Raw genomic sequence first — 27,995 nt, forward strand, 5'->3', positions numbered from 1 at the left:
GAGATTAAGAGTCGCATGCTCCACTGACTGAGTCAGCCAGGCACCCCTCTTTTCGTATTTTTTCTCTCTCTCTTCCTTCCCTCCTTCGTATTTATTTATTTTGAGAGAGAGTGAGAGAAAGAGAGAAAGAGAGAGAGAGAGAGAGAGAGAGAGAGAGAGAGAGAGCTTGAGTAGGGGAGGGGCAGAGAGAGAGGGAGAGAGAGAATCCCAAGCAGGCTCCACACTGTCAGTGCAAGAGCCCCTAACATGGGGCTTGATCCCAGGAACCATGAGATCATGACTGCAGCCAAAATCAAGAGCTTAGTTGGCTGAGCCACCCAAGCACCCCTTTCTTTCTTTCTTTTTCAAAAAAATAATTTCAGAAGTTTTAAAGAACTATCACAACGATAGTATCTTCTAATTCTCTTAAGGTTGCTTTCTTCTCTTTTAGTCTAAATATTTGATTCACTTATTGTCCTGAGCATCATTAAAAGGAGACTGGGTGACTATTGCTCCCTAAGTTTTGCTCACAGGTAAAAAGCAGATGGCCTAAGGCCCTGGAACAGTATGCCTCATTCCAGCTGAGTGACCCCAGCCACACTTGCTAATCTCTCATTGTGCCTCACCTGCAAAATGGGCAGGTGATAGTATTTACCTTAGGGTAGTGGTGAGAATTAAGAGGTGATGTATATAGAATGCCTGGCTCAAAATAGGTGCTTAATAAAGAATATCACTTAGTGATAGCAATAATAAGGTGCCAGAGCGAAGAGATGCTATCTCTTTACAGCACCAGAAGCCAGGTAACAATAGAAAGCTGGTGGGGTGCCTGGTTGGCTCAGTTGGTAGAACATGGGATTCTTGATCTTGGTGTTATAAGTTTGAGACCCACACTGGGTGTCAAGATTACATTAAAAATAAAATCTTACAAAAATAAAAAAAACTGGTACTGAGACTTACCTTCTCCTCCCTGAACTGAGTGTTATTTAGTTATTTGGTATCCTCTGTCCTTACCTCTTTAGCACTGGGAAGAGGACTGGCCTTTAACAGCTGAGCTAGTCTTCAACTATTTTTCTACCGCCTAGTGTGTGGGAAAGGAGAGGGAAGTGAGAAAAAGAAACCAAGCAGATCAGCAAGCAAGGCTATCAATTTCAGAGATGCCCCTGTTCCAAGCATTCCTTGTCCTGCTCCTCACTTCCTCCTGTTCCCCTGGGACTGTCACTCTCCTGGCTGAGATGAACCTCATGGGACTTGACAGTTCAGATCACTCTGGCCAGTAACAGAGAAAACCAGGAGGCAAGTGTCACACTTGACCGTCACCATAAGCTTGAGCCTCCTGGGGCCGCTCCCCTCCAGCGGGTGTCTGCACTTTGTGCTAGTTAATCGCTGGCTCTGGGCTCCTGGTTTCTGCAGCGTCGGTGGAGGTCGGTGGAGGTTCGAGAGATGCTGGCCACCAGATGATACCATTTCCCACACGGCCCCGGGGGTGAGAGTGTCGGCCCGTTACTGGTTACTGATGTCTGGATGACCTCCGCTTTCCCCCTTTTGATCTTTCAGTCCTTCCAATGCTTTTGTAACAACTTCCTGTAGTAAATTCCCCGTTTTGAAATTCTTAGGGGTGTCTGCTTTCCTGGCTAGATAAGCACTGAAACGTACCCCGAGCTGGCCTCACCGCGGCCCAGCCCACTGGCTGCTGAGGGCTGGGCGCTCCTGGGGCCTCTGTGAAGATGGCACCTCTGCAAGCAGAGGAGAAAACTGGGGTGTCGGCTGAGGAAAGTCCTGGTCTCTTGTGTGGGTGGCCAAAACTGGACAGCGAACGACAGGTTTTTGGCTTTGCAGTTCCACACACCACTCAAGGCCCTTCTGAGACCCTCCCAGGCCCTCCTCACACCACCCTGGTTTGTACCGTGACACCAAGGGGGTGTGTGTGTCCTTTCTGCCGCCTCCCGCCCCCCACCCCCCGCCGGTACCCCGGATGTTCCTTGCAGGACGGGGATGGCATCTTCTCGCTCCTCCGCCCCCGCTCGCTCACTGACGGATGGTGGGCAAAGCGGGGGATGGGGAAAGGTGGGCAGCTCTCACAAGCCAGAATCAACTCTCCTGGCCTGCACCCCAAAGTCTCACTTGCCCAGCCAAGTTTCCCACTTCGTGCGCTGGACATGGAGGAGGGGGAGGGGTCTGGTCAGCCGCCTGGGAAAAACATGTAAATAACTGAGTCAGCCTAAATCAACTCTTAAATATTTAATTCCCATTTATTTAAAGTTCTGTCAGTCTGTGTACACTATTTATATTAAAAACACAGGAAGCTGGGGCTCCTAGCAAAAATATACATTTCGATTTTGGAGATTGTTCAGACACTGAGAAGAGCTATATCCTCAGCACCAGACCTGGGTGGGGGGTGGGGCTGGGGGTCAGGCACAGCGTCTCTCCCTTTACAGCGCTGGCTCAAAGGGAGCACCCCAACCCCAATCCTTGGTCAGCCGAGGGTGGGGGTGGGAGAGGGAAGTATCTTGTCAGTAGAGAATGAGCCCAGGGCATGGAAGGCAGGGGCAGATGGACGGGACCCAGGAAGCCTGGGCTCTGGCCTCAGGCCTTCCCCAACCTTTCTCATAGACCCTCACCAAGTCCCTCGCCCTTCCAGGCCAGTCTCTTTCCTGGAGAAGCAGCCTGGGTGGGCTCTCAGCTTTCCTGCTCAGACACAGCATCCAAGCTGGGCTTCAGCCCCTCTTCCCAGGCTTAGTGCTTCACGTGGGAGGAGCGGGACTGGGCCCGGCAAGATCTCTGGTCACCAGAAGCGGCACAGGGTCAGTGACCAGCCGGGCCAAACACGGGAAGGGGAGGGCGGCAGAACTGTTGGGACGAATGGACGTCACACTGAGCAGTCACACGTGAGCAGGTGCTGGGCTGGCTCAGCTGACCCCTGGCCACCAAGGGATCTGGCCCAGCTCTGCCCATCCGCCTGTAGGCCTCTCTAGCCCATCTGTCTCAGGGAAGGGAGGGAAGGGTGAAGGGTGTGGAACCAGGTAAAGTGAGTCAGTGCTTGTGTGTGTGGAGTGGCAGCTCCAGGGAGTGTGTGTGTGGGGGTGTGGGCTTCAGCTGGGCTCCTGGATGCATCTGAGGCCGGGTCCTGGCACTGAGTGGAGAAACAGGAGTCATGGTCAGTGGCTGCTGCAGAGTGGGAGTAGGGGGGGTGGGTGCCGATGACACCAAGGCCTGGGGTCAGAATTAAGTACACCGCCTGCTGCCTTCCCTGCCAACCTCTGCCTCCCTCGAGGCTTGCTCCTCTTCAGTGGGGGTCCCACCTGGAGGGACGTCCACCTCCTTCCAAGCTGGGGGTGTCCCCCAGCGGCCAGCGCAGGGGACCATCAGTGACACTGACCTGGAAGACTGGTGAAAAGAAGAACAGAGAGGGCATTGGTATCAGTGGGGCTGGGACGTGCTGCTAGAGAGGGATTGGCTGGGTAGGGGAGGGCGGTGATAGTCTGGGGGAGTGACTCGGTGACTCGGGCTGTTGCTGCAGTCAGCCCAGGCCCTGCGTGGCTTCCCCAGGAAGCCTGGCCCAGAGAACTTAGTGTTTCTTTGGATGGCCCAAATCCTTTGCTGTGAAGACAGGAGAAGTGAGGCCCCTACCCTTGCAGGTGACTGTTGGTACAGAGGGCAGGCCCATTCCTCCTGCTCCTTAGGGGACAGGGGACGGGGTGGACAAAGGCAGAGGACCCGTTCCATGCTGCTGGTGAAGTAACACAAACTGTCTCACAAAAGGAGGGACAGACACAGGGATGGGGAGAGAGAAGGGGAGGGAGGGAGGGAGGGAGGAAGAGGCAAACCTACAGAGAGAAAGGAAGAGAGGGAGCGCAAGGAAATTAGAGAAGAAAGAGGGACTGAGACCGAGCACGAGGAAGAAGGGAGCGCAGGGAGCAGAGCAGGGGCGAGAGACCGCGTGTCTGAGCGCAGGACGGGATTCCACGGCTCCCGGTGCGGCTCCGGGTGCAGTGTGGAGCCAAGCGGCGCCGGCGCTCAGGGCTGCTCTCCGGAAACGTCCCGTGGGTGGTGCCCATCCCTGCTCTGTCCACCTGCCCCTGGAGGCCCCAGGCGCACACCCTCAGTACATGTCCTTGTAGATCTCCTGGAGCAGCGGGTGCAGTGAGGTCTCCGTCTCAGTCTTCTTGATGCGCTGCATCATCTGGGCGTGCTCGGTGACCAGCTGCCGCAGGTCGGCCATCTTCTGCAGCAGCTTGGGGAAGAGGTACTGGGCGTAGGGGTGGTTGGCCTGCAGGTGGAACTCGAGGGCACGCAGGATGGTGTCCTGGATGGCCTCCACCTGGGGAACGTTTATGAGGCCTGGCCGGTCTGTGGGGACACAGGGCAGAGGTGTGGGAGGGGGCAGGCACGCATGGGGACATAACGGGGTCAGAGGAGCTCCCTTACCTCTACCCTACCCTGTGTGGGTGACTCGGCCCGGGGGACAGCAGACCTATTGCTGTGATGGACCCAAGCCCTGGCCTGTCGGTGACTGCCCCACTGAGTATTCTAGTGTCTCCACCCCGGGTCCTGGCCCATCTCCTTTGCTTTTTTGTTTTTTCTTCTGAAAAAGGCAGTATCCCATCAGCGTTAAGAGACTCGTTGCCTGGATTCAACTCCCATCGCTACCACAGACTAGCGATGAGGCTATGGGCAGGCCACTCAGCCTCTCTGACTTCAGTTTCCTCACCCGTAAAATGGGGTAACAGAAGCACCTTCTGCACAGGGTTGTTGTGAGGATCAAATGAGTTATACTCTAGGAAACAGAACAGTACCTGGCATGAAGTAAGTTCTGTGGCACTGTTAGCATGAGTACTGTATCTATTGTATTGGAATCTGAAAAACGCAGGCCAAGGATGGAAAATTTCTCTACCATCAGAAATAATCCCCATGAAGGGGCACCTGGGCGGCCCAGTCGGTTAAGCGTCCAACTCTTGATTTTGGCTCAGGTCATGATCTCACGGTTCGTGAGTTCGAGCCTCGCATCGGGCTCCACACTGACAGCACTGAGCCTGCTTGGGGTTCTCTCTCTCTCTCTCTCTCTCTCTCTCTCTCTGCCCCGACCCGCTCGTTCTCTTTCTCTCTCTCAAAGTAAATACATAAACTTCAAAAAAAAAAAAAGGGAAATAATTCCCATTAACATATTGGCACATTCCTTTTCAGTCTTTTTTCCGTCTCCTCTCCATCTATAAGACAGAGCCGGTCCTCCACGTACAGTTAGTGCCTCGTGTGTTCCACTGCCATCATCACATGGACACTTCCCCATGCTGCTCCAGCTTAGGCTTGGCGCCCTGCAGTGAGGGCCCAACCCCCAGAAGGGCTGGGTGTGTGGGGCAGGCCTACCTGCCCCACCCTCACTTACCTCCACAAAGAATGATGGCCGCAATGAAGAGAGCCAGGTCACTGTCATCAAGTTCCAGGGCATTGAACTTGACAGCAAACTCAAACTTGGGCTCGATGATGTCACTGAAGGGCTTTCGGAGGCTTCGCAGGAACTCACGGGTGACAAAACCAGTGCCGTTGGCCACCAGCAACCCGTCCTTGTTGACAATGGAGGCCAGCATGGCAAAGATGGCCTCATGCACACCATACTTGAGAAGTGTCACCTGGTCGTTGAGGAAGAGGTTGCTGAAGCTGGGTATGCTCTTGGCGAACTCGGTGAGCTCACGCACAGTCTCTACTGTGGTGCACTGGCAGCGGTAGAAGACATGCACGCTGATCTCCTTGTAGGGTGGCAGGCCGTTCACCAGCTGCTTCCACACCAGGCCCTTCTCTGCTTGCCACAATGTCTCGATGTCGTGGATCACAAAGGGCTGAAAACCAGGCCCCGTTAGAGGCCAGGCCTTGGGGGACCCCCGCCCATATGCTCCCCAGACCCCCTGCCTGTACCATGAAGTTAGGGGAGGGAGGAGGCCCGGTTCTCCCAGAAGTCAGGCAGGTGGCAGCAGGGCCCAGAGCCTGGGACCGCCAGGCCGAGCAGTGACACTCACCGCCGTGTGACTGGCCTTGCCGGTGAGGATGCCGCGGGCCTTCTTTTTGGTCATGTTGAAGTTTTTCAGGTAGGCGTTGTAGATGTGCTTGGAGAAGGCCTTCAGGTCGGCCACCTGCGGGTTGTGCTGATTCCCCTCGCTTGCTGTCAGCCCTGCCACCAGCTTCCTCTTCTCGGCCTCTGGCATCCGGCCAAAGCGAATGGCTGTATTGTGGGGTGGGGGTGAGGGAGAGGTCATCGAGGAGCCCAGGCAGGGGCTAGCACCTCTGACCTCCTTGTCCCACTACAGCTACGTGGGTCAAAATGGAAACATACTTTTTGACCTCAGGACCCTCAGAAGCTCTAGAGCCACAACGTTGGACATGTTGGGGAACTCCTCCGGAATGTAAGCTCCGGGGGGACAGGGATTCTGTCTTGTTCACAGTGCCTGGCACACAAGGGCCCTAACTCATGGAGTTGACTGAGCCTCTGTGGCTGGAAGGCAGTGCAGTGTGACAGGTAGGAAGATGGTCTCCGGTGTCAAAGGCCTGTACTCGAGTTCCAGCTTGGCAGCTTACTAGCCATGTGACTTAAGGCAGGCTATTTCACCTTTATTCATAAGAAAAATGGGCCAATACTTCAACCTCACTGGATTGTCAAAACAGTCGTGAGACTGACGCGCTGCCCGCTGTGCTAAGAAGGCAGCTTCAAAACAATTAAATAAGAATGTTCACACGGTAAGCACTCAAAAACTAGTCATTAGTGATGGAACAGGATACAAATCTGGCTTCTCTAAAAGAAAAGGTGAGAAGAATGGAGTTGGCCCTGGGATCTCCTAAGAAATCCCCTCAGCCCACCCAAGGAATGGAGCCCAGGCGTTTACAGACTGAGGGGAGGGATCAAACCCCAGACGTGCCAGGCCCCAGCACCTAGGAAATGTTTCAGATGGAGGGCTTGGGTCCTGCCACCATCTAAAATGTAAGAGAGGGTAGCTGTGGGTGAAGACCTTTAAACAAGAAGGCTCCCCCTTGTCCCCTGGGGGTGGGTGACCCAGATAGGCAAAGAGGGGGCAGGTGGGCCGCAAAATCCTACTGTATGGGGTCTGAAGACAAGACTGAGGGAGGCCTGGCGTGCAGGGCAGGCTCTGACTCCCAGGAGTGGCCGGCCTCCAGGAAATTCCTGCCTGGCTTCTGGCAGCTGACACATATGGTCACTTGGTGGCTCCTGCCCGCCTTCGATAACCAAGAAGGGCTGAGGTGATCCCAGGCTTTGGCAGTGGCTTTTCACCCTCTGTCAGGCCATCTGAGACAGGCTTGAGGTTCTAGGAGTGATGTTTCCAACACTACTGGAGCTGGGGTCCATTCCCAGTTCCCTTCTGGGCCACAGAGGCTAAGCCTCAGGTACTGAGAGGTGGTGACTGCCCGGGACCCGGGACCCGGGACCCATGTGGGCGTTGAGCAGCCTGGGGAAGGCAGGTCTTAGGCCGGCTGGTACTGTGACATGTATGCAGTGCCTGCTGCGTGCCAGGCACTGCTCCGAGGGCACTCCCTTTCTGGGCTCCCGGGAGCCTGGTTCCAGGCTGTGTGGAGGGAGCCAGCATCCCCTGTGCCTTGCCCAGGTCGGCTCTCACCATTATGCGACATGCCCAGGGCCACACATTTCTGGAAGCGACAGTACTGGCACTTGTTGCGGTTCTTCTTCTGGATCTTGCAGATCCGCTCACACTTCTCATATTCCAGCTTCATGCGGATCGTCCGACGGAAGAAGCCCTGAGGGACAGTGAGGAGGTGAGGAAAAGCCATGAGAAAGGGAGAAAGTTGGGAATCCCGCTCTGCCCAATGGGTTACGTCAGGGGCCCCAGTTACGTGTAAGGATGTAAAAATCCCTGAGCTCTGGAAGTAATGCAGGGAAATTTTTTTGGAGGGGAGAGGGAGAAGGAAAATAAATAACTCGAAAACTTTTGAAATATATATTTATATATCTTAATTATTTATTAAATTTTTTTTAAAATGTTTATTTTTGAGAGAGGGAGAGAGACACACACACACACACAGAGAAGGAGAGCAGGGGAGGGGCAGAGAGTAAGGCAGAGAGAGAGAGAGAAAGAGAGAGAGAGAGAGAGAGAGAGAGAATCCCAAGCAAACTTCGGGACGCCCCTTATTTATTTTACGTGCTTCTTTGTTAGTTTGGTAACATAAAATTGTATCCTGGATAACTTGATTCATTCAGAAATGTATCTGGTTCTGTGTACTTTCCAGGCAGTGGTTTAATAAAATGATATGTGAGGGGCGCCTGGGTGGCTCAGTCAGTGGAGCGTCTGACTCTTAATTTCGGCTCAGGTTATGATCTCATGGTTTGTGAGTTCGAGCCCCGAGTCAGGCTCTGTGCTGACAGTGCCGAGCCTGCTTGGGATTCTCTCTCTTCCTCTCTCTCTCTCTGCCACTCCCCTGCTGGTGCTCACTTGCTCTCGTTCTCTCTCTCAAAATAAATAAATAAACTTAAAAACATATATGTGACATTTTGATGGGTGTGCAGTTGGGAGGACAATCCCAAAAGCACGACTGGAAAAAGAAATGTCAAAGAGCCCCTTTCAGGCCTCGACATGCTGGAAGCTCTGATGTCAAGGAGATGGTTCAGCCCAAGACCCTCATTCTGTCCTGCTGGTCTTCTACAGCTGCGTCCCCAGGGGTGCCAGCAGCCAGACAGCCCATGTGAGCTGCTGGGGTGGCGCCCAGCAGGGCAGGCCTGACGAGGGACCAGCAGGACCCAGAGTGGAGGCCTGGAATGGGCCCAAGGGCCTGGCTGCCTCCCAGGTGGGAATTCCACTGGAGGCACTGTCAGGGCCCGGCCTCTCTGGCAGCTCAAGTCACCATGTAATCACAGCCCCGACTGCCAGCCCCCACTCGCCATGGCCCCTACCTTGCACCCCTCGCATGCGTGAACACCGTAGTGGAAGCCTGATGCCTTGTCCCCGCACACACGGCACTCCATGCTGAGGCTGCCACACGAGGCCCCGTCACAGCCCATCTGCAACTGGTCCAGCAGCGAGGGTGGTGAGGAGCTCTGGGAGAGGTCTGCAGACACACACACAACATAGGGGTGGCTTCACACGCTGCCAGGACTGGGGCCAGGGGATGTGGACAGAGCCTGCGGGGGCAGAGCAGGCGGTGGGAAGAGCCCATGTTTCTGAATCACACAGCCCTCAGCTCAGACACTTGAGGGCTATGTACCTCAAGGAGTCGACCTCTCTGAGGATTGCTTTCTTCATCTAGAATGTGGGGATTCTCTAGGAGGATGGCAAAACGTTTCCAAAGCATTTCCCCAGGTCTGACATACAGCAGGCATTTGGGAAATGGCAGCTCTACTCTCCAGGGTCAGAGCATTCCTGGGCTGAGCTCACCGCTGGGGAGGAGAGAGAGGGTGTGTGCGTGTGAGTGTGTGTTGGGAGAAGCGACTGTTTTGGGAAGAAAGGAGCAAGAGGGAGGAAGCAGACAGAATTTTTTTAGACCATCCTTGGGAAGTAGCTCTCTCAGCTTAAGAGGCTCCACTGTGTGGACCATGTGGGGTTGTGTGAAATGTGTTTTGTGGACACTGAATTAGTGCAGACCTCTGCAGAGCTGCCCTTCACCCCCCTCTGCTGGGAAATGTGATTCCTGCGTGGACTCCAGAGATGCTGTAAAGGATCACTCAAGAAGTTCAGATTCATTCTCACAAAACTTCTTGCTCAAGTACAAAGAATGCAGGTATCAGTCATGTTGACTGGGAAGCATACTGAACTTCCCCAAGTTTTTTTCTATTAAATGTACAAGATGTTCAAACCAGGCGTTGTGAGTGTAAGCGCGGAAAGCACTCGGCCGTGGCAATGACTTCAGGGTGTATGTGCTGCCAGATGACTTAGTAAGAATTTCCGGGAATCCCTTCTGAATCTCTCCCTTGGGCACTCAGAAACGAACCCTTCCCGGGGAAAAGGGACGTGCCCCGAGCCCCAGTCTCCCAGCCCAGGGCCAGCTGCATGGCCCCACGTGCCATCTGGCCTGCCATGCTGGCCTGCCAATCTGCTCTATTCTCTGCTCTCTTTCCTGATGACCAAGCAACCTCATCGGCGGCACAGGCCAAATCCCCAGACCGGAGAAGCAGTGGCTCAGAGCAGGATGGTACCTTAGGGAGACTCAGACCATGGAGATGAGCCCAGATTTAACATTTCCCAGGCTGCTGTTCCTACCTCTACGTAATACAGATTTAGGCCAACTCCACAACATATCTTGACTTCCCTCCCATGGAGTAACCCACCCTCCCAGACCAAAGTGCACTCCACTCTTCCCACACCTTCCTCAGCTCTCCCTCGGGTCCTAGGAGTGACAGAAGAGCCTTCAGCTAGACCCCATCTCGGCCACAGGGAGGGGCACACAAGCACCAGACCAGACCCCAGCAGGGAGGACCGAGCGGTCTGCTGCCATCCTGGGCTGGTGACACAAGGGCAGGGGTGACACAAGTCCCTGGTTCCTAAAATGGCCTGTCCTGTCCCAGAGACTTAGCTCCTAACCTTCTGTCATTCCACGGGGTGGAAGCACCCACCTCAGCCCACAGATGGGGGCGAGTGGGCTCCCTTCCTCTCCTGGGCACAGGGCTGTAGGGGAGCCTCCAGCCGTGGAGGGCAAAGCCGCTTTGGTTTTCTTCCTAGCCTTTTGTCACCACATGACAGACTACGTGTGTTTACTCAGTGTTGGGCGCCCTCCACCAGAACGTAAGGGCCACGGCACAGGAGCTCTGCCACCAGGGTGCTGCCGGATGGGGAGCCGGCACTCAGTGACTCTGGAATAAGCGGTCCTTAAGGTCCCTGGGCATCCTGAGCTCAGCACCAACTGGCTAGAGGAGCTGGGCAATATCCACCACTCCTAGAGGCATTTTAATAGGGCAGGAGAACTCACAGGGCGAATTGTTGGGAGAAAACGAGACCTGAGCAGATGCCAGGCAGAAGGGTTTCCGGCACTTCCTCCTCTGATCTGTGTGGTCTGTATGCGTGCTCACTTTGTGTCACTTCTTGTAAGCAGTGTTGTTTTTGTGGCTGACACGTCTGCCTCCTCTGCTAGACTTGGGACATCTCTAATCACGTTGTCTTTGGGTCTCAAAGCCCACCTCCACCACCGAGTCTTGTCCACAGTAACCAACCTCTTGGGTGGTGCCTTCCTTGTTTTCCCTCGTGACCCTGGAGGCTGGGCAGGTGTCTGGTCATTTGTACTGCAATGCCACCCTCTCTTTTCATTCAATAGACATGTGATGAGCACCAGCTGTGTGCAGGGTGGGATCGGACCCTGCCCTGGACTAGCTCAGGTAAGAATGAGGTAAGAAAACTGGAACACAACATGGCGAGTGGCATCACTGGCCGAGGGGCAGGCAGATGACACAGGACTGTGAAGGAGCCACCACTCAGACATGAGACTGTCAGGGAGATTGCTTCCCTCTGGGCTCAAAGGTGAGAGCTTTGGGGGTGCCTGGGTGGCTCAGTTGGTTAAGAGTCTGACTTCAGCTCAGGTCATGATCTTACAGTTCATGAGTTCAAGCCCTGCATCGAGCTCTCTGCTGTCAGCACAGAGCCCACTTTAGATCCTCTGTTCCTCCCTCTTGCTGCCCCTCCCCTGTTCCTTCTCTCTCCCTCCCTCCCTTCCTCTCAAAATAAATAAATAAACTTAAAAAAATAATAATTAAAAAAAAATGAGAGCTTTGGAAGACCTCCAAATAGCTTCCAGATGCTCAGGAACAGCAGGCTTGAGAGTTAAGAATGTGACTCAGGAGCCATGTGGTCTGAGATCAAATTGGTGTCTTGGGCTCAAAACCCAGCTCTGCCTTCTGGGCCTCAGTTTCCTCCTCGGTAAAAGAGAGATAGATGACAGGCACATCTATCTGAGAGTCATGGTGAAAAGTAATGGAACTACCACAGACAGAAGGCCTAGAACTTGGAAGAGGCACGGAACTATCAGTGTTAAGTTAGGAGGATGCCCGTCAGCAAGCTGCAATTCTGCCCTCTCCAAGCTGTGTACCCCACACAGGCAGGGACCTTCCTCTTTCTGGCTGATTGTACCCCTTCACCCACAGCTTCACAGAAATCCAAGGTTGTGGGGGAGGGGAGCGTCTCTGCTTATGAGACCCGGAGAGGCCCCAGGCCAAGACCAAGCGTCTCACTTCCCCTGGCCTGCCACCGGCCCTTGGCCCAGGGGCATCAGGATCACCTGGGAGACGCCAAGCTGCTCAAGCCCTACTAGCCACCAAAACCACCTGAGCTCTGCGTCCTGAGGAGAGACCCTGGGTGTGCATCCCAAGGGAAGTGCTGCAAATGGGGACTGTGGAGAAATAGGCCCAGGGCGGTGTCAGGGCACTGGGAGATGGATGTCCTGCCCCCAGGTGGTGAACAGGCACAGGCTGCAGAACTTGAAAGCAGTCAGCGAGGCTTGGTGGTAGCAGGCTAGTGAGACACAGGCACCCACTGCCCATTTGAGGGGAATAAGAGAACAAAAAAACTGACCCAAGAGGCAGAAAGAGGCAGAGGAGATGAGGGGCTAGGGTGGGCAAAAGCGTATGCATTCTCCAGGGGGAGGTTTTGTGGCAGTGTGCATGTGCTACTGGAGTGGTGGTGATTCGGGAGTGGGTTTTCTAAAGATAAAAGATAAAGAATTTGGTTTCTTCCTGGTTGACCACCTGGCTTAAGGGTTTATCCTTGAATCACCACCCTACCTAAAAGTAATGACGGCAGAATGCTCCGCGTTCTAGGGACCAGGTTCCGAAGGCCCCACAGCCTCACCATGAGCCATAGGGTTCCAAGAGGCCCTCCCATATCAGGAGTCCCAGCCTTGGTGTCCCTCAGGAATGCTGGGTGGAGCCATTAGGGCATGCCATTCCGAGGGCTGCCTGCCTGCACAGCGGGCCACTCTCCCAAGCCGGCACAGCACAGCCCTCCTCCCGCTCCTCCTCTGTTCTCAGCAAACGTACTTGCTCACCTGATGGCCATCATCTGGGCCCTGAGCCCCCGCCTCTGAACTTCCACTCCAGCCGCACCCTGCCTGACCTCCCAAACATCTCCTGAGGGTCTACCTCCCCCTCTACCGCAGGAGGGGAGGGGGAAAGAACCAGCATTTATCAGCCCCCCACTAAGAGCTTGTTAGTATCATTTCATATCACCTTGGAAGACAGAACTGACCCCATTTAAGATGAGGTTAAGGGATCTGCCCAAGGTCACCTAATACACGGTGGGACCAGGACTTGAACCTAAACCTGACTGCCCTGTAAAGACTGTGTATTTATATGAATAACAGCTCTTTTTTTGGGCACGCCTACTGTGTACCAGGCGCTCTGCTGGATACGTTGTACCATTAATCCCATGTGAACCTTAAATAACCCTTCAGGCAGGTCTACTTATCCTTTTATAGGTGAGGAAAGTGAGGTTCAGAAGGTTAAGTAACATGCTGACAGTGGCATTAACCAGATCGTTAATTTTACATGTCCTCTTGGCCAGGCCATGATACCCATGGTACCCAGTTTTTGATCAAACACCAGTCTAGATGTTGCTGTGAAAGTATTTTTTAGATGTGATTAAAGTTTTTTTTTAATTTAATTTTTTTAAGTTTATTTATTTATTTTGAGAGAGAGAACAAGTAGGGGAGGGGCAGAGAGAGAGAGAGAGAGAGAGAGAGAGAGAGAGATTGAGATTCCCAAGCAGGCTCCGAGCTGCCAGCGCAGAACCCAAAGTGGGGCTCAAACTAATGAAACTGAGATGATGACCTGAGCTGAAACCGAGTCAAATGACTGAGCCACCCAGGCGCCCTTAGATGTGATTAACATTTAAATCATGACTTTCCATAATGTAAGTAGGCCTCAGCCAATTAGTTGAAGGCCTTATGAAAAAAGACTGAGGCCTCCCTAAGAAAGAAGAAATTCTGCCTCGGGACTGCCTTCAAACCCGAGTTACGGCATTAACTTCCCTGGGTCTCTTGTCTGGTGGCCTGTCCTGCAGATTTTCAACTTGCCAGCCTTCACAATGGTGTGAGCCAGTTCCTTAAACACACACACAGGAGCGCCTGGGTGGCTCAGTCGGTTAAGCGGCCGACTTCGGCTCAGGTCATGATCTCGCGGTCCGTGAGTTCGAGCCCCGCGTCGGGCTCTGTGCCGACAGCTCAGAGCCTGGAGCCTGTTTCAGATTCTGTGTCTCCCTCTCTCTGACCCTCCCCTGTTCATGCTCTGTCTCCCCCTGTCTAAAAAAAAAAACCAAAAAACAAAAAAACACACCAAAAAACCACACACACACACTCCCTCTCTTTCTATGTATGCACACATCCTATTGGTTCTGTTTCTCTAGAGAACCCTGACTAATACAGCAGCAGAGTAAGAACTGGAACCTAAAACCATCCAATCCCTTGGGCTGAGCTCTTACTGTACTCTATGACTTCCCATAAGCATGTATATGTTCATTACTATTAAATCAGTAATTCATGATTATGATAAATGATGAGACATGTCACTGCTGAGGATGACACCGTGCCATTATTCAAATGTTTGGACTCAGAGTAAACACTAAACCCAACTCCCAGAGAGTGAACGAACAATCAGTTGTACCATCTTGGATTACAAGTTCAGCAAATAGACACTACTGACCTTATTCACATCATTTACGTATGGATGAAGGTTCTCGCGCATATCTAGTTTCCATCACTGCAGGTATGCTGTTGTCACACCCATGAGAGTGGCCAGGAGGGGCCAACACGGTTACCTTTGCTGGCAGAGCCCCATAGGTAAATAGCTTCTGAAGTGTCAGGGCCAATTCTGTGGGACTCTGGAGCTGGGGTACTAAGCAGCCTCCTTACTTCTGTTGTCCTGTTCACTTCACAGTGGGCTTCTCAGGGCTGCCGCACAGCCTTGTCCTCAACTGCACAGCCAGCCCCTGCCTGGACACCCACCACATACTTGCTGAGAGAGGAGGTGCCCAGGCCAGGAGGAAGGACGCCTGATCTTTCTCAGCTCCATCCCCACATGAAGACCCCTGACTTCTTTCTAGGGTGTGTCTGGGATGCCCATCACTAAAGCAGGAGGGGACAGCAACCCTTGCCATGAACCAGCAGGGGGACACTGGGCATAGGAGTTTCTTCATTGCAGGCCCGTCCTGCCTGCCTTCTCAGGTGTTGAGCTCGGTATAGACGCAGAATCAGTGCAGAACCTCTGAAGGGTCAGAAGAGAAGCAAACTGTGTGATCTTCCTTCTGTTTCAGGGCTTGAGGCTGTGTCCCATCCTCTTGAATTCCTGAGGGGACTCCAGAGGCCAAAGTCATAGACTCATGGCAGAGAACCTTACCCAGCCAGCCCTTGAGGTGGGCACACTTTAAAGGTAGAGACTGAGGGGCGCGTGGGTGGCTCGGTCGGTTAATCGTCCAGGTCTTGATTTCAGCTCAGGTCATGATCTCACAGTTCATGAGTTCAAGCCCCACATTGGGCTCTGCACTGACAGTGTGGAGCCTGCTTGGAATTCTATCTCCCTCTCTCTCTCTCTCTCCCCCTCCCCCGCTTGCTCTCTCTCTCTCCCTCAAAATAAATAAAAATAAAATGTAAAAGTAAAGACTGAGATTGGAGAAGTGAAGACTGAGATTGGTGAAGTGAAGTCACCAGCAAAAGCCACAGCTCATAATCACACAGACTTGAGATCCCTGCTCTGGCTCCCCAAGGTGAGGCTCTTTCTTCCAGGGCCTTTCACCTGCTGGCCTTTTTTGGGAAACAAAACTACTTTAACTTTTTGTTTTTAATGTTTATTTATTTTGACAGAGACAGAATGCATGAACAGGAAGGGGTAAAGAGAGAGAGAGAGAGAGAGAGACAGACAGACAGACAGACAGAGAGAATCTCAAGCAGGTTCTGCACTGTCAGCTCAGAACCCAGATTGGGACTTGATCCCACAACCCTGGGACCATGACCTGAGCCGAAATCAAGAGTCAGACATTCAACCGACTGAACCATCCAGGTGCCCCCAAATTACTTTAACCTGTTAAAGAAAAGCAATGCGTTTGCTTCTTAAATTAGGAGAGTACTGTAGATTTGAGAATAATACATAATGGCATGTACCAAAGATCCTACTCCTTTGAGTTAATGGCATAGTCCTTTGTGTGCATACTCTTCTAGTGCCTTCCATGATACTTAAAGATTTTTTTTTTTTAAGTTTATTTAAACTTGTAGGGGTCAAACCCACGAGCCGTGAGATCATGATCTGAGTTGAAATCAAGAGTTAGACGCTTGACCGACTGAGCCACCCAGGTGCCCCGATACTTAAAAGATTTTTGAGCAATGGGATCCCCAATTTGTCAGGAGCTGTTTTTCCCGTCAGTGTATTCAGACCTACCCTATCCTTGTTAATGACTACACCGCATTCCACAGTATGGCTCTACCACAGTTTATATAACCAATTCCCTACGATGGGAGCTTGCCAATTTTTTGCTTCTATGAGCAGTGCTGCAGTAAATAAGTGTGGAAATCTCTGCGTGTTCTGTGCGGGTATTTACATGGGATACATTCCTAGGAGGGGAACTGCAGGGCCAAAGGAATGTAAAAAGTGTTGGCCTGCATAGCCAAACTGCCCTCCACCCTCTTAGCTGGAGGGCCATGTCTTCCCCCTCTGGCCAAAACGGTTCTCTTTGCTAATCTGACAGGCTAAATGACATTTTATCTTGAAGACATCTTCTTTGATTAGTGAGTAGACTGAAAAACATTTTGTTTTCTGGCCAGCTGTATTTGTCCTACCATGAACTGCCTGTTTCTAGTTTTCGGTTGTTTGCCTTATAGAATTTGTGGGAACATTTTTTATACTATGGCTTTAACACATTATGATTATGTTAAACAACCCCCTCCTGTTTCAAATCCTGAGCAAGGAAGTCTTCCTATCTCTCCTTCATCGATTTATTGATAAATGGAATATATTAAATACCACATCATACATAGCACCGCAAGGGCGGTTGGGCAAATTTCCCCCCAGACATCTCCCTGCGTGCCCTAATCCCATGGATAAAGCTCCCTGAGATGCCATCATCTTGCCCACTCGCCCTGCCTGGGCATGCAGGCACTGTACTCTGATCTGTACGTGAACAGCAGTATCATGTGAGGATATGGTCCCACAAGGCTGTGTAGGAAACTCCAGGACAGGTCATTACTTCTGTGTGCCTGGCCCCAGATGTGGGGATAGGGTGGGCCAGGCTGGGTGGTGAGGCCACAAATCCCATGGCCTTTTCTTCCCTTTTCACTCTTCCTCAGTGACGTAGTTTGCTCATTCTTAGCCCCTGGTGTCTTCCTTCTGCTTCCTAACCTTCCTTGCCCGTCTCAATTTCAGAACAGTACATGCTATTAGCACTAAGTGACCGATCACCTCTGGTTAGCTATTCCTTTTCTGAGAAAGGCTCGGTCTCCAACTTCATCCCAGTCACCAGCCAACACACAGGGAATAGGTTACCGTGGGGTTTGGGGGATACTTTCTCCTAAGGCCTGAAATCACACCAAACCCACTTTGGTCACTCCTGGGTATGTGGGTGGGCTCAGAGGGATGGGATAATGGCCTTTCCCTTACCCCCGCCACGTGCCCGGAAGAGGAAGAAGCGCTGCAAAATCCAGGGACTCGTTTTGCAGGTTCAAAATAGTGTGGCTCAAGGATTTGGGCCTTTCTTAGCTACAGGCTAGGCAGGAACCTGTTCTACCTCAACAGCCCCTGCCCCAACTCTGACACCATCTACCTCCTCTCCACGCAGAGATGGGCTCCAGAGTCCATCCTTGTGGGGTGGGCCTACTCCTCCACCCTGAATCACCACCATCTGTGGTCAGGATCTCCTTCAGCGGAAACCAGTAGCAAAATCAGGATGTCCCCTCCTGGAAGTACATCCTCTCATGACACCGAGTTCCCTCTGAGGGAAGGGAGCAAGAATCAACTGAACGTGTTGGCACTTATGTGGAGGGAGAAGGAGAGGAGTGGTGGGGAGGGCGCTGGGAGCAGGGAAGAGGCAGCATCAGCAGCAGGGAAAACCAGGGGCCAAGAAGTGGATTCTGAGTGCCCCTGAAGGTGGATGTAACATCATGACGGTGACAGGGACAGAAAGGTACAGGGTCCCAGAGAAGAATGTCTACCCTGCTACTATCAGTGGATAAACAAAAGGGGAACCAACAAGCGAGATAAGAGAAGCTAAAAACTGTCTGGCTGCACAAAAATAATCTTAATTACAGTCATTCATACTAACCACTTAGCATTGATGCCTAATTATAGTGCAGCTCGATGACTTGTATAATTGGCACCAGATCAATGGAGTTGGGTGTTCTGACTGATCATTACAGTCACAGGTATAGTCGACCTTTCCAGTGTGTTGTTAATGTAGATTGGCTCCGGATCCCTTGGGCAGTAGCAGTGGGAATAATACTGATGACACGCATGACAAATGCCAGCTCATTTAATTCCCACAAAACTCCCTGTCCACATCCCCCACAAGCCCCGTCTGTTTTACAGAAAGAAGAAGTGCAACTGCCTGAGGTCTTGCAGCTGATGAGCAACAGAACAGGGGTGTGAACGGAGGCTGTCTGGCTCCAGTCCTGAACCACTCTGCTACTCTGCACCCCATGACGTTGTTTGCAGAGGGCATTTCCTGTTCTGCCTGCCGTGCTGCCTCCGCCCCATGTCCCCTGCCGCGCCCTCACCTGTATAGCTGCTGGAAGGAAGCGAGCGCTCTGGTCCTCCGTTGAGTTCTGGGCCTCCTTCTGCCTCTGCCACTTCCTTTTTCTCCTCCTCTTGCCGGACCTCAGGGGCTTCCCCTGGTGGCTGCTCCATGGCTGATTTCCCCTCGGCGCCACGCCTGCAGGCCCGGTCATAGCTCTGGCATCATCTGGGTCTGGACGCAGATGGACCTCTACAGGGAAGTTCCCATCAGCCTGGGCCAAGGGGCAGACAGGAAGAGGATGAGAAGGTGATGGAGCAGGGCATGCGTGAGGGCTAACACCTGAGGAGCCGGTATGGAGGGGGCTCCCCTGCTCCTGCTCCTGCGTGGCAGGAACGCCTCCTCCTGCAGTGCTATCCTGTGGTCTCCACTCCTTGCACCACGAGGCACTTCTCCTTCTGCCCTGTATCCATTTGGTTCCTGAGACAGGTTTGTGGGGTTCAGAGCAGTCTCCATGAACCAGACAGGGCGACAAGCCACCACATCACTTTTCCCAGCCTCCTCGGCCCCATCCTGCTCTTTGAGCCAGATCAGAACGACTTCAGGGGATTTTTTCAAGCTCCTGATAAGCACTGCACCTCCTAACCACCATCCTGTCCCTACTCCCCCACCCCCCGCCCCCGCCCCCCAGCACTCAGGCTCTCCTAAGCCACAATTCTTGAAGGGAGCGGATCCTATCCTTCCTGTGTTTGGGTGTGGGGGGAAGAGGACATGAGTCCCTGCTGGGTTAGGCTCACAACTGGCAGCAGATCTGCAACTAGACCCTCAATAGCATAGCCATCAGGCAAGGGGAGATGCATTCTGTCCAGGACTTTCCAAGATGGGTTACTGGGTGGTGACCCCCACATCCTTATCACCCAGGAGGAGGCAGTTCCAATCTCCAAATAAAATATTGCCCACAAATGCCACAGTCAGCGGTGGTAAGATCCTGAGGTGTTGCTGGTGAGGGTCATCCTGGCAGGGGACAGTAGGCAGAGGCCTTGAGAGTGGGGTAGATTTTGACCAGAGATGGCATGAAACTTGTCTTGGAGGTACAGCACGAGAAAAGACTCGGAGGCAGCACAGTGGGGGAACCGTAAGGAGTCCTGGTGACCAGGCAGTGGGTGCTGCAGGAGAGAGGATGTGGAGGGAGGGCTGGGAAGGTGGGCTGTATCTAGGCACGTGCAGGCTGTGGGAGGATAGAGAGAGGAAAGGTCTGCTTTACAGAAATTCAAGCATCTGTGGGACTTCTCCTGCATGTGCCATGGGCAGCTCAAACTCAACCTATCCAAACAGAACCCATCATCTTCCCCCAAACCCACCCTTCCTCTGGTAATCCCCACTTGAGTGACCCGTGTGCCCATCCACCCACTTCTCAAAGCCAGAAGGCAAGGGTGAGCTGAGACTCTTCCCTCACCCACGCTGCTCTACACTTGCAGACTTGGCTGTACGCTGGAACCACTGGGGAGTTTTTAAAATGTGGATGTCTGGGCCTGTCCCCAGAGCTTCTCATCTGATGGTCTGGGGAGCAGCCTGGGCATTGGGATCTTTATTTCTAATTTTTCTGCTGATTTTAATGTACAGCCAAGCTTGGGAATCAATGTTCCACAGCAAAGCAACTTCCAACTGACAGTAAATCTTCCCTCTCATCATTCCTTTCCATCAGGCTTTCATTTTTTGTTCAGACTGACAATAACCTCTTAGTTTGTCAACAAAAGGCAGTTTGGAAATCCAGCCCTAGAGTCTAAGAGCTGGGGGGTTGGGAATCTGAAGATACAGGGAGTGTCCTTGTTGATTTGACAGTCACAGGAAGGGATTCAGTTCACCAAAGGAGATAGCAACATGTCAAGGAAGGTCAGGGGCAAGAGAGACTGGGGACAGCCGGACAACTCAGAGTCATGGGAAGGGCTGTTTCACAGCGGAGGGCTCAACCATCTCAAATGCTGCAGAGGTTAAGGGTGATAAACTGACACATGACCCCTGGATTCGGTGACTACCAGGTCGTTGGTGACTTTGTGAGACAAGTTTTAAGTCAAGTGGTTAGGACGGAACCCTGGGCTCTGAAGAATAAGTGGTAGTGAAGAAGGTAGGACAGTGAATGGAGACGAGCTTTTTTTGGTAAATATGTCAAGGAAATAAATGTACAAGAGGATACTGCCTTGAGAAAGTGCTGAAGCCAGGAAGTATTTTAGACTAGGGGAGACTCGGTCTGTGGATAAAGAGGTCTGCAGAGAAAGACAGTCTGAAGATTCAGGGAGGTAGCTGTGGCAGAATAACTGATGCGAGGGGAATAATTCAAGGGCACAGGGTGAGCAAAACACAAAGAAGTATCATAGCAATTGGGGAGGGGGTGGTTAAAGCTCATATGGAATGGCCTCACTCTTTTAGTTAATAAAGTAGAAGAGAAAGTTGTCTATGGAGAGTAAAAGACGGGACTTGCAGGAAGCAAAGAGGCTGGGTGGAGGCACTTTGGCAAACATGACAGGGAATTCACGGGAGAGGAATAAAAAGAATTACAGTAAAGCCACAATAATTAAAACACCGTCGCACTGGCACATGAACAGACAATCAGTGAGAGAGAATACAAAGAGTCCATAAATAGATGCAAACACATACGGAACTTTAGCATATTATAAAGATAGTACTTCAAACCAAAGGAAAAAAATGGATTCTCCAAGAAATGGTACTGGGACAACTGAATAGTCATCTGGAAAAACTAAGATGGATCTCTGCCTCCAACCTTACACCAAGACAAGGTCCAAAGAAGTAAAAATTTTAAGTTAAAACAAAATTATATGGGGGCATGTGGGTGGCTCAGTCAGTTAAGCGTCCGATTCGACCCAGGTCATGATCTCACGGTCTCATGAGGTCGAGCCCCGCATTGGGCTCTGTGCTGACAGCATGAGCTGCTTGGGATTCTCTCTCTTTCTCTGCCCTTCCCCCACTCATACTCTCGGTCTCTCTCAAAATAAATAAACTTTATGGGGCGCCTGGGTGGCTCAGTCTGTTAAGCGGCCGACTTCGACTCAGGTCACGATCTCGCGGTCCGTGAGTTCGAGCCCCGCGTCGGGCTCTGTGCTGACAGCTCAGAGCCTGGAGCCTGTTTCAGCTTCTGTGTCTCCCTCTCTCTCTGCCCCTCCCCTGTTCATGCTCTGTCTCTCTCTGTCTCAAAAATAAATAAATGTTAAAAAAAAAAAAATAAAGCACTTTCTTTAAAAAAAAAAAATAAATAAATAAATAAATAATAAACTTTAAACAAACAAACACAAACATACATGAACTATTGGGCACGTGGCTGGTACAATCAATGAGACATATAACTGTTGATCTCAGGGTTGTGGATTCGAGCCTCACACTGGGCAGAGCCCACTTTGAAAAAAATTTTTACATATTTGAACTATAAAAATACTCTTGAGGTGGGGAAGAGCTAAGCATGACACTAAAGCTGTAAAAACTTTATGTGTTAAAAGATTATGGATAAAAGATTAGTAAATTTGATTACATGAAAATATAAACTTTCTACATGGTAGAAAAAAAGTCATAAGAAACAAAATATAATAAACTGGGAAAAATATTTGCAACTCTCATCAAAGGACTAATTTCTCTAAAATATTTCCTATGAATAAGTAAAAGGACACCAATCTAATAGATAAATAGGCCCGGGATATGAAAATGTATACAGAAAAGGTACCCATTTGAAAGGCTGCTGAATATCACTCATAAAAAAAAGAAACTCAAATTAAAACAATACTGAAATATACTTTTTACAATCAAATTAAAACAAAATGTTAGGGCACCTGGGTGGCTCAGTTGGTTAAGTGTCCAACTCTTGATTTGGCTCAGGTCATGATCTCATGGTTCGTGGGATTGAGCCCCCTTGTTGGGCTCTGTGCTGACAGTGTGGAGCCTGCTTGGGATTCTCTCTCTCCCTCTGCCCCTCCCCAACTTGCACACATGCTTGCTCGCTCTCTCTCAAAAACAAATAAATAAACTTAAAACAAACAAAAGCTAACACGCTGCTAAACATGTGGGGAACCAATCTCACACATCCCTGGTAGAGAGGTAAGTGGGCACAACCTCTGAAGAGGGTAATTTGCCTACATTTATCTAAATTACAGGTGCACATTCCCTTTGACCCAGAAATGCCACTTCTACGTTGTATTCTACAGCTGTTTCTACTGCAGCAAAATGACCCAAAGTATTGGTTATTCGTGACAGTATTATTTGACTAGTAAGAGGTGGGGAACAAGCTGAATGTCTATTAACAGGGGCCTTTGCAAATAAATTATGATACGGAAACAGGAATTCTGCACAGCCACATATAAGAGTCGTGATGTTTATGGACTGAAATGGAAGTATCTCTACGATATATTAGTAAGAGAAGACAGCAACTTGCAGAATGAAGTGAAGAGCTACAACCTCATGCAAGAAAGATCTACTGAAGCTATGTTTGCTCATGTGTGTGTAAGCCAGGAAGGCTACACAGAACTGGGAACACTGGTTGCCTCTGGACCACTAAAGGGAGAGGGGTATTTCACGGTACCTTTCGTACCTTTTAAACTCTGAACTACAGGCGTGTTGCCTGTTCCAAAAACAATTTAAACTGGAATAAAATAAAAAAGGTAAAACATACAAATGACAACGTGGAAGATGAGAGGGAGGCAGCTGGAAGTGCTGATGAGCTTTAACAGTTCGGGCAAATATAAATGGAAAAATTTCTAAGATGACCACTAAGACATACAATACATACACACATACATACATACATACAATAGCATGTATGATTTCCAAATTATTATCGTGGAGTAGGAAAACTTAGAAGCCATGTAAAACTCTACCTTTCTGACTGAGAAAGTCTCACAGATGGGAGACTATGGTGACATAGAAACTAAATACGATGTAAGATGGACCCTGGAACCGAAAGAAGACAGTAGAAGAAAAACTGGTAGGATCCGATAAAATCCACTTGGTTTGTGGCACTGAACCAGCGTTCGTTTCTTAGTTTGGGTACGTGTCCGGAGTTTACGTAAGATTGTGCACATTAGGGGAAGCTGGATGAAGGACATATGGGAACTCTGTGTGATCGCTGTGGTATTTCCATAACCCTACAGTTTTTTCAAAAAACAGCTAAAAAACGTTCTGGCTTTCTGGCTTCTCTTGAAAACTGGGCAGACCTGGCCACTGGGTGCCTGCATGCCCCTGATACCACGCAGAACCCCTTTACCTACACACGTGTTCACCTCTGGTCCCGTCTCTACTACTTCCTGCTGTCACTCCCTAAAGGTGTCCCCTCCGGCAGGAACCTGAGTTTGGTTAGAATAAATCACTTCCTCAAGGATCAATCCCTGATCATCAAACTTGGCAATCACCAGACCCAGAGTAAGGCAGTTCCCATGGCCAGCCCTGTGGCTCTGATTACCACTGGTGGCCTGGGGCGATCGCTTCTAGTTGTCTACCTAATTCCACTCCCCATCTTCCTGAGTCCCAATCTCTTTGGATCAGCCACGCGCTTAGCTAAACACTCAATTTCCTGAGCTCTTCTGCAGCTATCCAGTTCATGTGACACAATTCTGACCAACGATATGTAAACAGAAATCTGTTGGGAGGGCCTTCTGAAAATACTGTTTTTCTCCTGATAAAAAGTGACAAAGGTTTACCTTCTCTCCTTCCTGCCCGCAACAGGAATACTGTGCCTGGAGGTGTAACTGCTCCCTTCTGAGCAGGAGAAGACAGGTTAGGAGGGTGGGGCAGAAAGTATGAAGGGGCCTTGTGCAGGGACTGACCTAGCCCCAGAAGGCCTGTCTCCAGACAGCTTGGGGAGGTGAAACAACGAAATGCCTGTTTTACAAGGCTCTGTTTGCCAGACTTCAGCCGCATGCAGCTGAACACAATCCTAACTAAAACAGCAAGATACAGGACACTTAGCCAAGGAGGAGAACAGGGTTGTGGAAGCCGGATGGCGACAACACCGGGAAAAGGACCCTGGTGATTACCAGGAGCAGTTTGTGACTAGTGTGGCATGTAGTAAACGCTCTAATTAGTTACTATCTGAACAGCAGGGGCCGGGCACACGGAATCTTCATTCTCCACAGGACTGAAAAGTCTGGAGGTGGAGGAGGCTGGGGCAGGTGAGGCGTGAGAAACCCTCAACCAGGCCAATGGCAGAAGGGACTACAAGGAGGCTTGAGGAGCCACAACGAGAGTATGGGCAGCATGGTGACAGAAGGGTCAGACAATGTGGTTTCTCAGAGCTACAAGCACAGCGGTGGCAATGACCACAGGGTAAGAGGCGTGAGGCTGATTAGAACCAACTTTTTGGATCCGTGTAGCGTGGATGTCAGTGGAAATGCACCCCGGACCGTGGTGGTGAGAGCTGGGGAGACAGGGACATGAAGATTTGGGGTCCCCCTTGGCAGCTGGAAACAGAGGAGGGAAAACCACAACCCTGCCTCAGACAGATACTTGACAAAATATTTTCTCACTCATTCCCTCACACCCTCTGATCCTCTGAGTGACTCTGGGGAGACGGGACGGAGTTCATGGTCAGGACTGAGTCCTGGAAGGAGGGGTGGGTGCTGACTGAGCTCCCACTACACGTCACATCTGGCGTGTGAAAAACAGGCTCTGCCAATCCTCACGAGCTCCCACGGGCGAGCCTTGTGAGCTCCCCTAGGGAGATGAGGGAAGCGACAAAAGCTCAGTCCTGTGGAGCCTGACAGGGTGTCTCCTGGAAAAGGTGCCAGGCTTCTGAGGAGCTGTGGGCAGTGGGCCACCTTATGTACCTCTGACACCCTGAGCCTCAGCTTCTGCTCCATATCTCAACTGCTGGAAGGTTATTTCCGGTGACCAGAGGAACTGTTATCAGTTGGGGGGGGGGGGGGGAGGGTGCAAGTGATCACCTCTTGAAACAGATGTGGTTCTGGACTCTCGCCAGAGTTCTGCATTTGGGGCCAGGATCCTCGGATTCTAGGCAGACGGTCCTCCCCAGACTGGAATGGTCTCTTCTGGCTGTGACCAGCTGAAGGGGGAGGAGAGCAGCAGTCCGGCTGTTCGAAAACCCACACACGTCCCTTGGGCTGTTTCATATTTAGATGTAACCACTGTGCTGCAGCCCATCCCTGCATTTTGCCAGAAACCATCCATTTTCACACAGCCCTGACTGTTCCATTTACAGCTGAGGTCTGCCCACCTCCCAGCGGCCAAGGCCGCCCCCACCCCTACCACTGTTCTCAGCCTGCCCAGTCAGGAGCTACTTTGATCTCCCTGGGCCCTCCCCGCCCCCCGCCACCCCGGGCCCAGGCCCACAGGCTGGGTTTTCACAGGTGGCTGCCACCCCACTACCACTACCCCTGCAATGGACCTTATTTCCCTTCCTTTCTTCAGCCCTAGCACTGAAAGTAGCATGCCCTGGCACTAGGTCTGACTTTTAAGTGGCTGAGAAGCCCAGGTTTTAGCTATTGCCACCCCCCAGGGCTGTGCCAGAGTCAGAAACCCTTTGACTGTGTCACAGCCTCCCCCTATTTGGGAGGTTGGTGCTGGAGTCAAACAGGGCAAAGTTCCCGCAGCCGGCACGAGGAGGCGCTGCTCTGCTGCCCTTGGACAAAAAATGGAGTCCCCAGCAAAAGAATTTCTCACACAACAAATGCCTGGACTACTCTGCTTCTGGCACGCACGCACGTGTGTGTTGTGTGTATACGTGCACACACGAGCCTGTCGCGCAAGCAAACCAGTGCTCCCATCCCAGCACCCACTCTCTTGCCCCAAGAAGAAAGTCAGGCCTTCTGGCAGCAGAGGTGGGGGGAGGCACACACTTCATCCATTTCCCATCTGCCCATCCCACGGGCAGAGGTAGTTAGGAGCTTAACCCAAATGACCCTAGGGAGGCCTGGTCTGGGGTCTGAGCAACCACCACCTGGTGCCCCGATCCATCCCTAGCCGTCCTCAGGAGATGGAGCATCCCTGACGCCCCCCGGCAGGCCGCATGCTCCGACTGGGGTCAGGCAGAGTGCCGGAGCCCCACTCATCCCTCAAACCTGACAGGCCTCTCTCTGCATCAGAGCCCACGCTGGGTCCCAGCCTTAAGCTTCCAGCCCACCGCCTCCATCACAACAGTACCGCTTCCATTCTCCGAGGGCTTACTACATACCAGGTTCCGTGGGTACAGACACATTTAACCCTCACAACGACCCTAAGACTCAGATGCTGTTATTATTTCCATTTAACTGATGAGGAAATCGCACCCAGACAGGGAAGGTAACTGACTCAAGGTCACACAGTAATTGGAATAGCAGGATTGGAGCCCAGGCAGGTTGGTTTGGTGTTCATCAGTGCACTGTGTGCCTTGCATGTGATGCCGGGTGAGACTGGACCAGAAGCTGGTATGTCCCTGCCCTGCTGGATCTAGAAGCTGCTTTTAGCCTCAGTCTGGAGCCATCACTGCTGAATTCTTTGTCTAGCTGCCAATCCCCTACTGTTTTTCTGTCAACAGTACCCTGGGTCAAAGCCCTTCTGAATACTCCCTGCCAGAAAATGACTTCTGTGTGCTAAAGACAGCCATAGGCTCTGGTCCCTGGCTCCTTCTCCAGTCCCATCTCACCTGCCCCTGTCCCAGCATCACTCTCTGAAAGTGGAGGGACGTACAGGCCTCAGCTTGGAATGCTGTCCCCTCTACTAGTTAAGGCCCATTCTTCCTTCAAGGAAGGAAGCTCTCCCTGAGTGGTCCCATTCTGTTCCTTCCTAAGGCAAACCTGAGCCTGGCTCTCCGGATCTGCGATTACTGCAGCAAACTGCAATGTCAGGCAACTGGTGTGGCCTCACCATGTTATGATCAGTTTCCCAGACAATGCCCTCTATCTTGCCGAGTGAGGTAGGTCTCCAGCACCTGACACCACGCCTGGCATTTAGTGGGTGCACAACACACACTTGTTGAATGAACACACAGAGTACAAACATTAAGCTCAGGCACAGTGTTTTCACTTGTAGCTTTTGCCGCTCTATCCATTTTCATGTGTCACTGCCCCTGAGATGCAATACTCTATAGAAGTTAATTCCAGGGGCTTCTGTGTCAGGCCTGGGCTCTAACCTTGGCTCTGCCCACCCTTTCTGTGACTTGGGGGAAGAAACTAACTCTTCAGAGTTTCTTAGCCCTGAATTTGGGAAACTACCACTTAACTTGAACAGACGTCATAAGTATTAATTAACCACACAGCAAATACTTAACAGTGCTGAGTATATGGAGCACCTGGGTGGCTCTAAGCTGATCTTGGCTCAGGTCACTGTCTCACAGGTCGTGGGATCAACCCACTGACAGCACAGAGCCTGCTTGGAATTCTCTCT

General features: G+C 51.5%; 1 protein-coding gene and 1 long non-coding RNA gene across 7 annotated transcripts in view; one reads left to right on the top strand and one right to left on the bottom strand.

Annotated features, from left to right (window-relative positions):
* Positions 1-1,087: 1,087 nt before the first annotated feature.
* PPARD (peroxisome proliferator activated receptor delta) overlaps positions 1,088-27,995 on the bottom strand; it is an 83,907-nt gene continuing 56,999 nt past the window's right edge. For 4 of the 6 annotated variants that reach the window (XM_049653395.1, XM_049653394.1, XM_049653397.1 and 1 more), the window contains 6 exons: positions 18,664-18,894; positions 8,885-9,039; positions 7,596-7,734; positions 5,988-6,190; positions 5,360-5,810; positions 1,088-4,326 (listed from right to left, as the gene is read on the bottom strand). In XM_049653395.1, the coding sequence (XP_049509352.1) occupies positions 4,079-4,326; positions 5,360-5,810; positions 5,988-6,190; positions 7,596-7,734; positions 8,885-9,039; positions 18,664-18,793 (1,326 nt within the window). In that variant the 5' untranslated portion in view covers positions 18,794-18,894 and the 3' untranslated portion in view covers positions 1,088-4,078. Of the gene's footprint in view, positions 4,327-5,359; positions 5,811-5,987; positions 6,191-7,595; positions 7,735-8,884; positions 9,040-18,663; positions 21,636-27,995 lie in introns of those variants that run through there. The other 2 variants (XM_049653399.1, XM_049653398.1) reach the window with 2 other exon arrangements.
* Positions 7,682-18,561, top strand: LOC125938330 (uncharacterized). Its single transcript, XR_007462670.1, has 4 exons — positions 7,682-7,752; positions 9,238-9,338; positions 11,236-11,296; positions 18,476-18,561. It is a non-coding gene; the product is annotated as an uncharacterized LOC125938330 (long non-coding RNA).

This window comes from Panthera uncia, assembly GCF_023721935.1.
Source record: "Panthera uncia isolate 11264 chromosome B2 unlocalized genomic scaffold, Puncia_PCG_1.0 HiC_scaffold_24, whole genome shotgun sequence".
Lineage (NCBI taxonomy): Eukaryota > Metazoa > Chordata > Mammalia > Carnivora > Felidae > Panthera > Panthera uncia.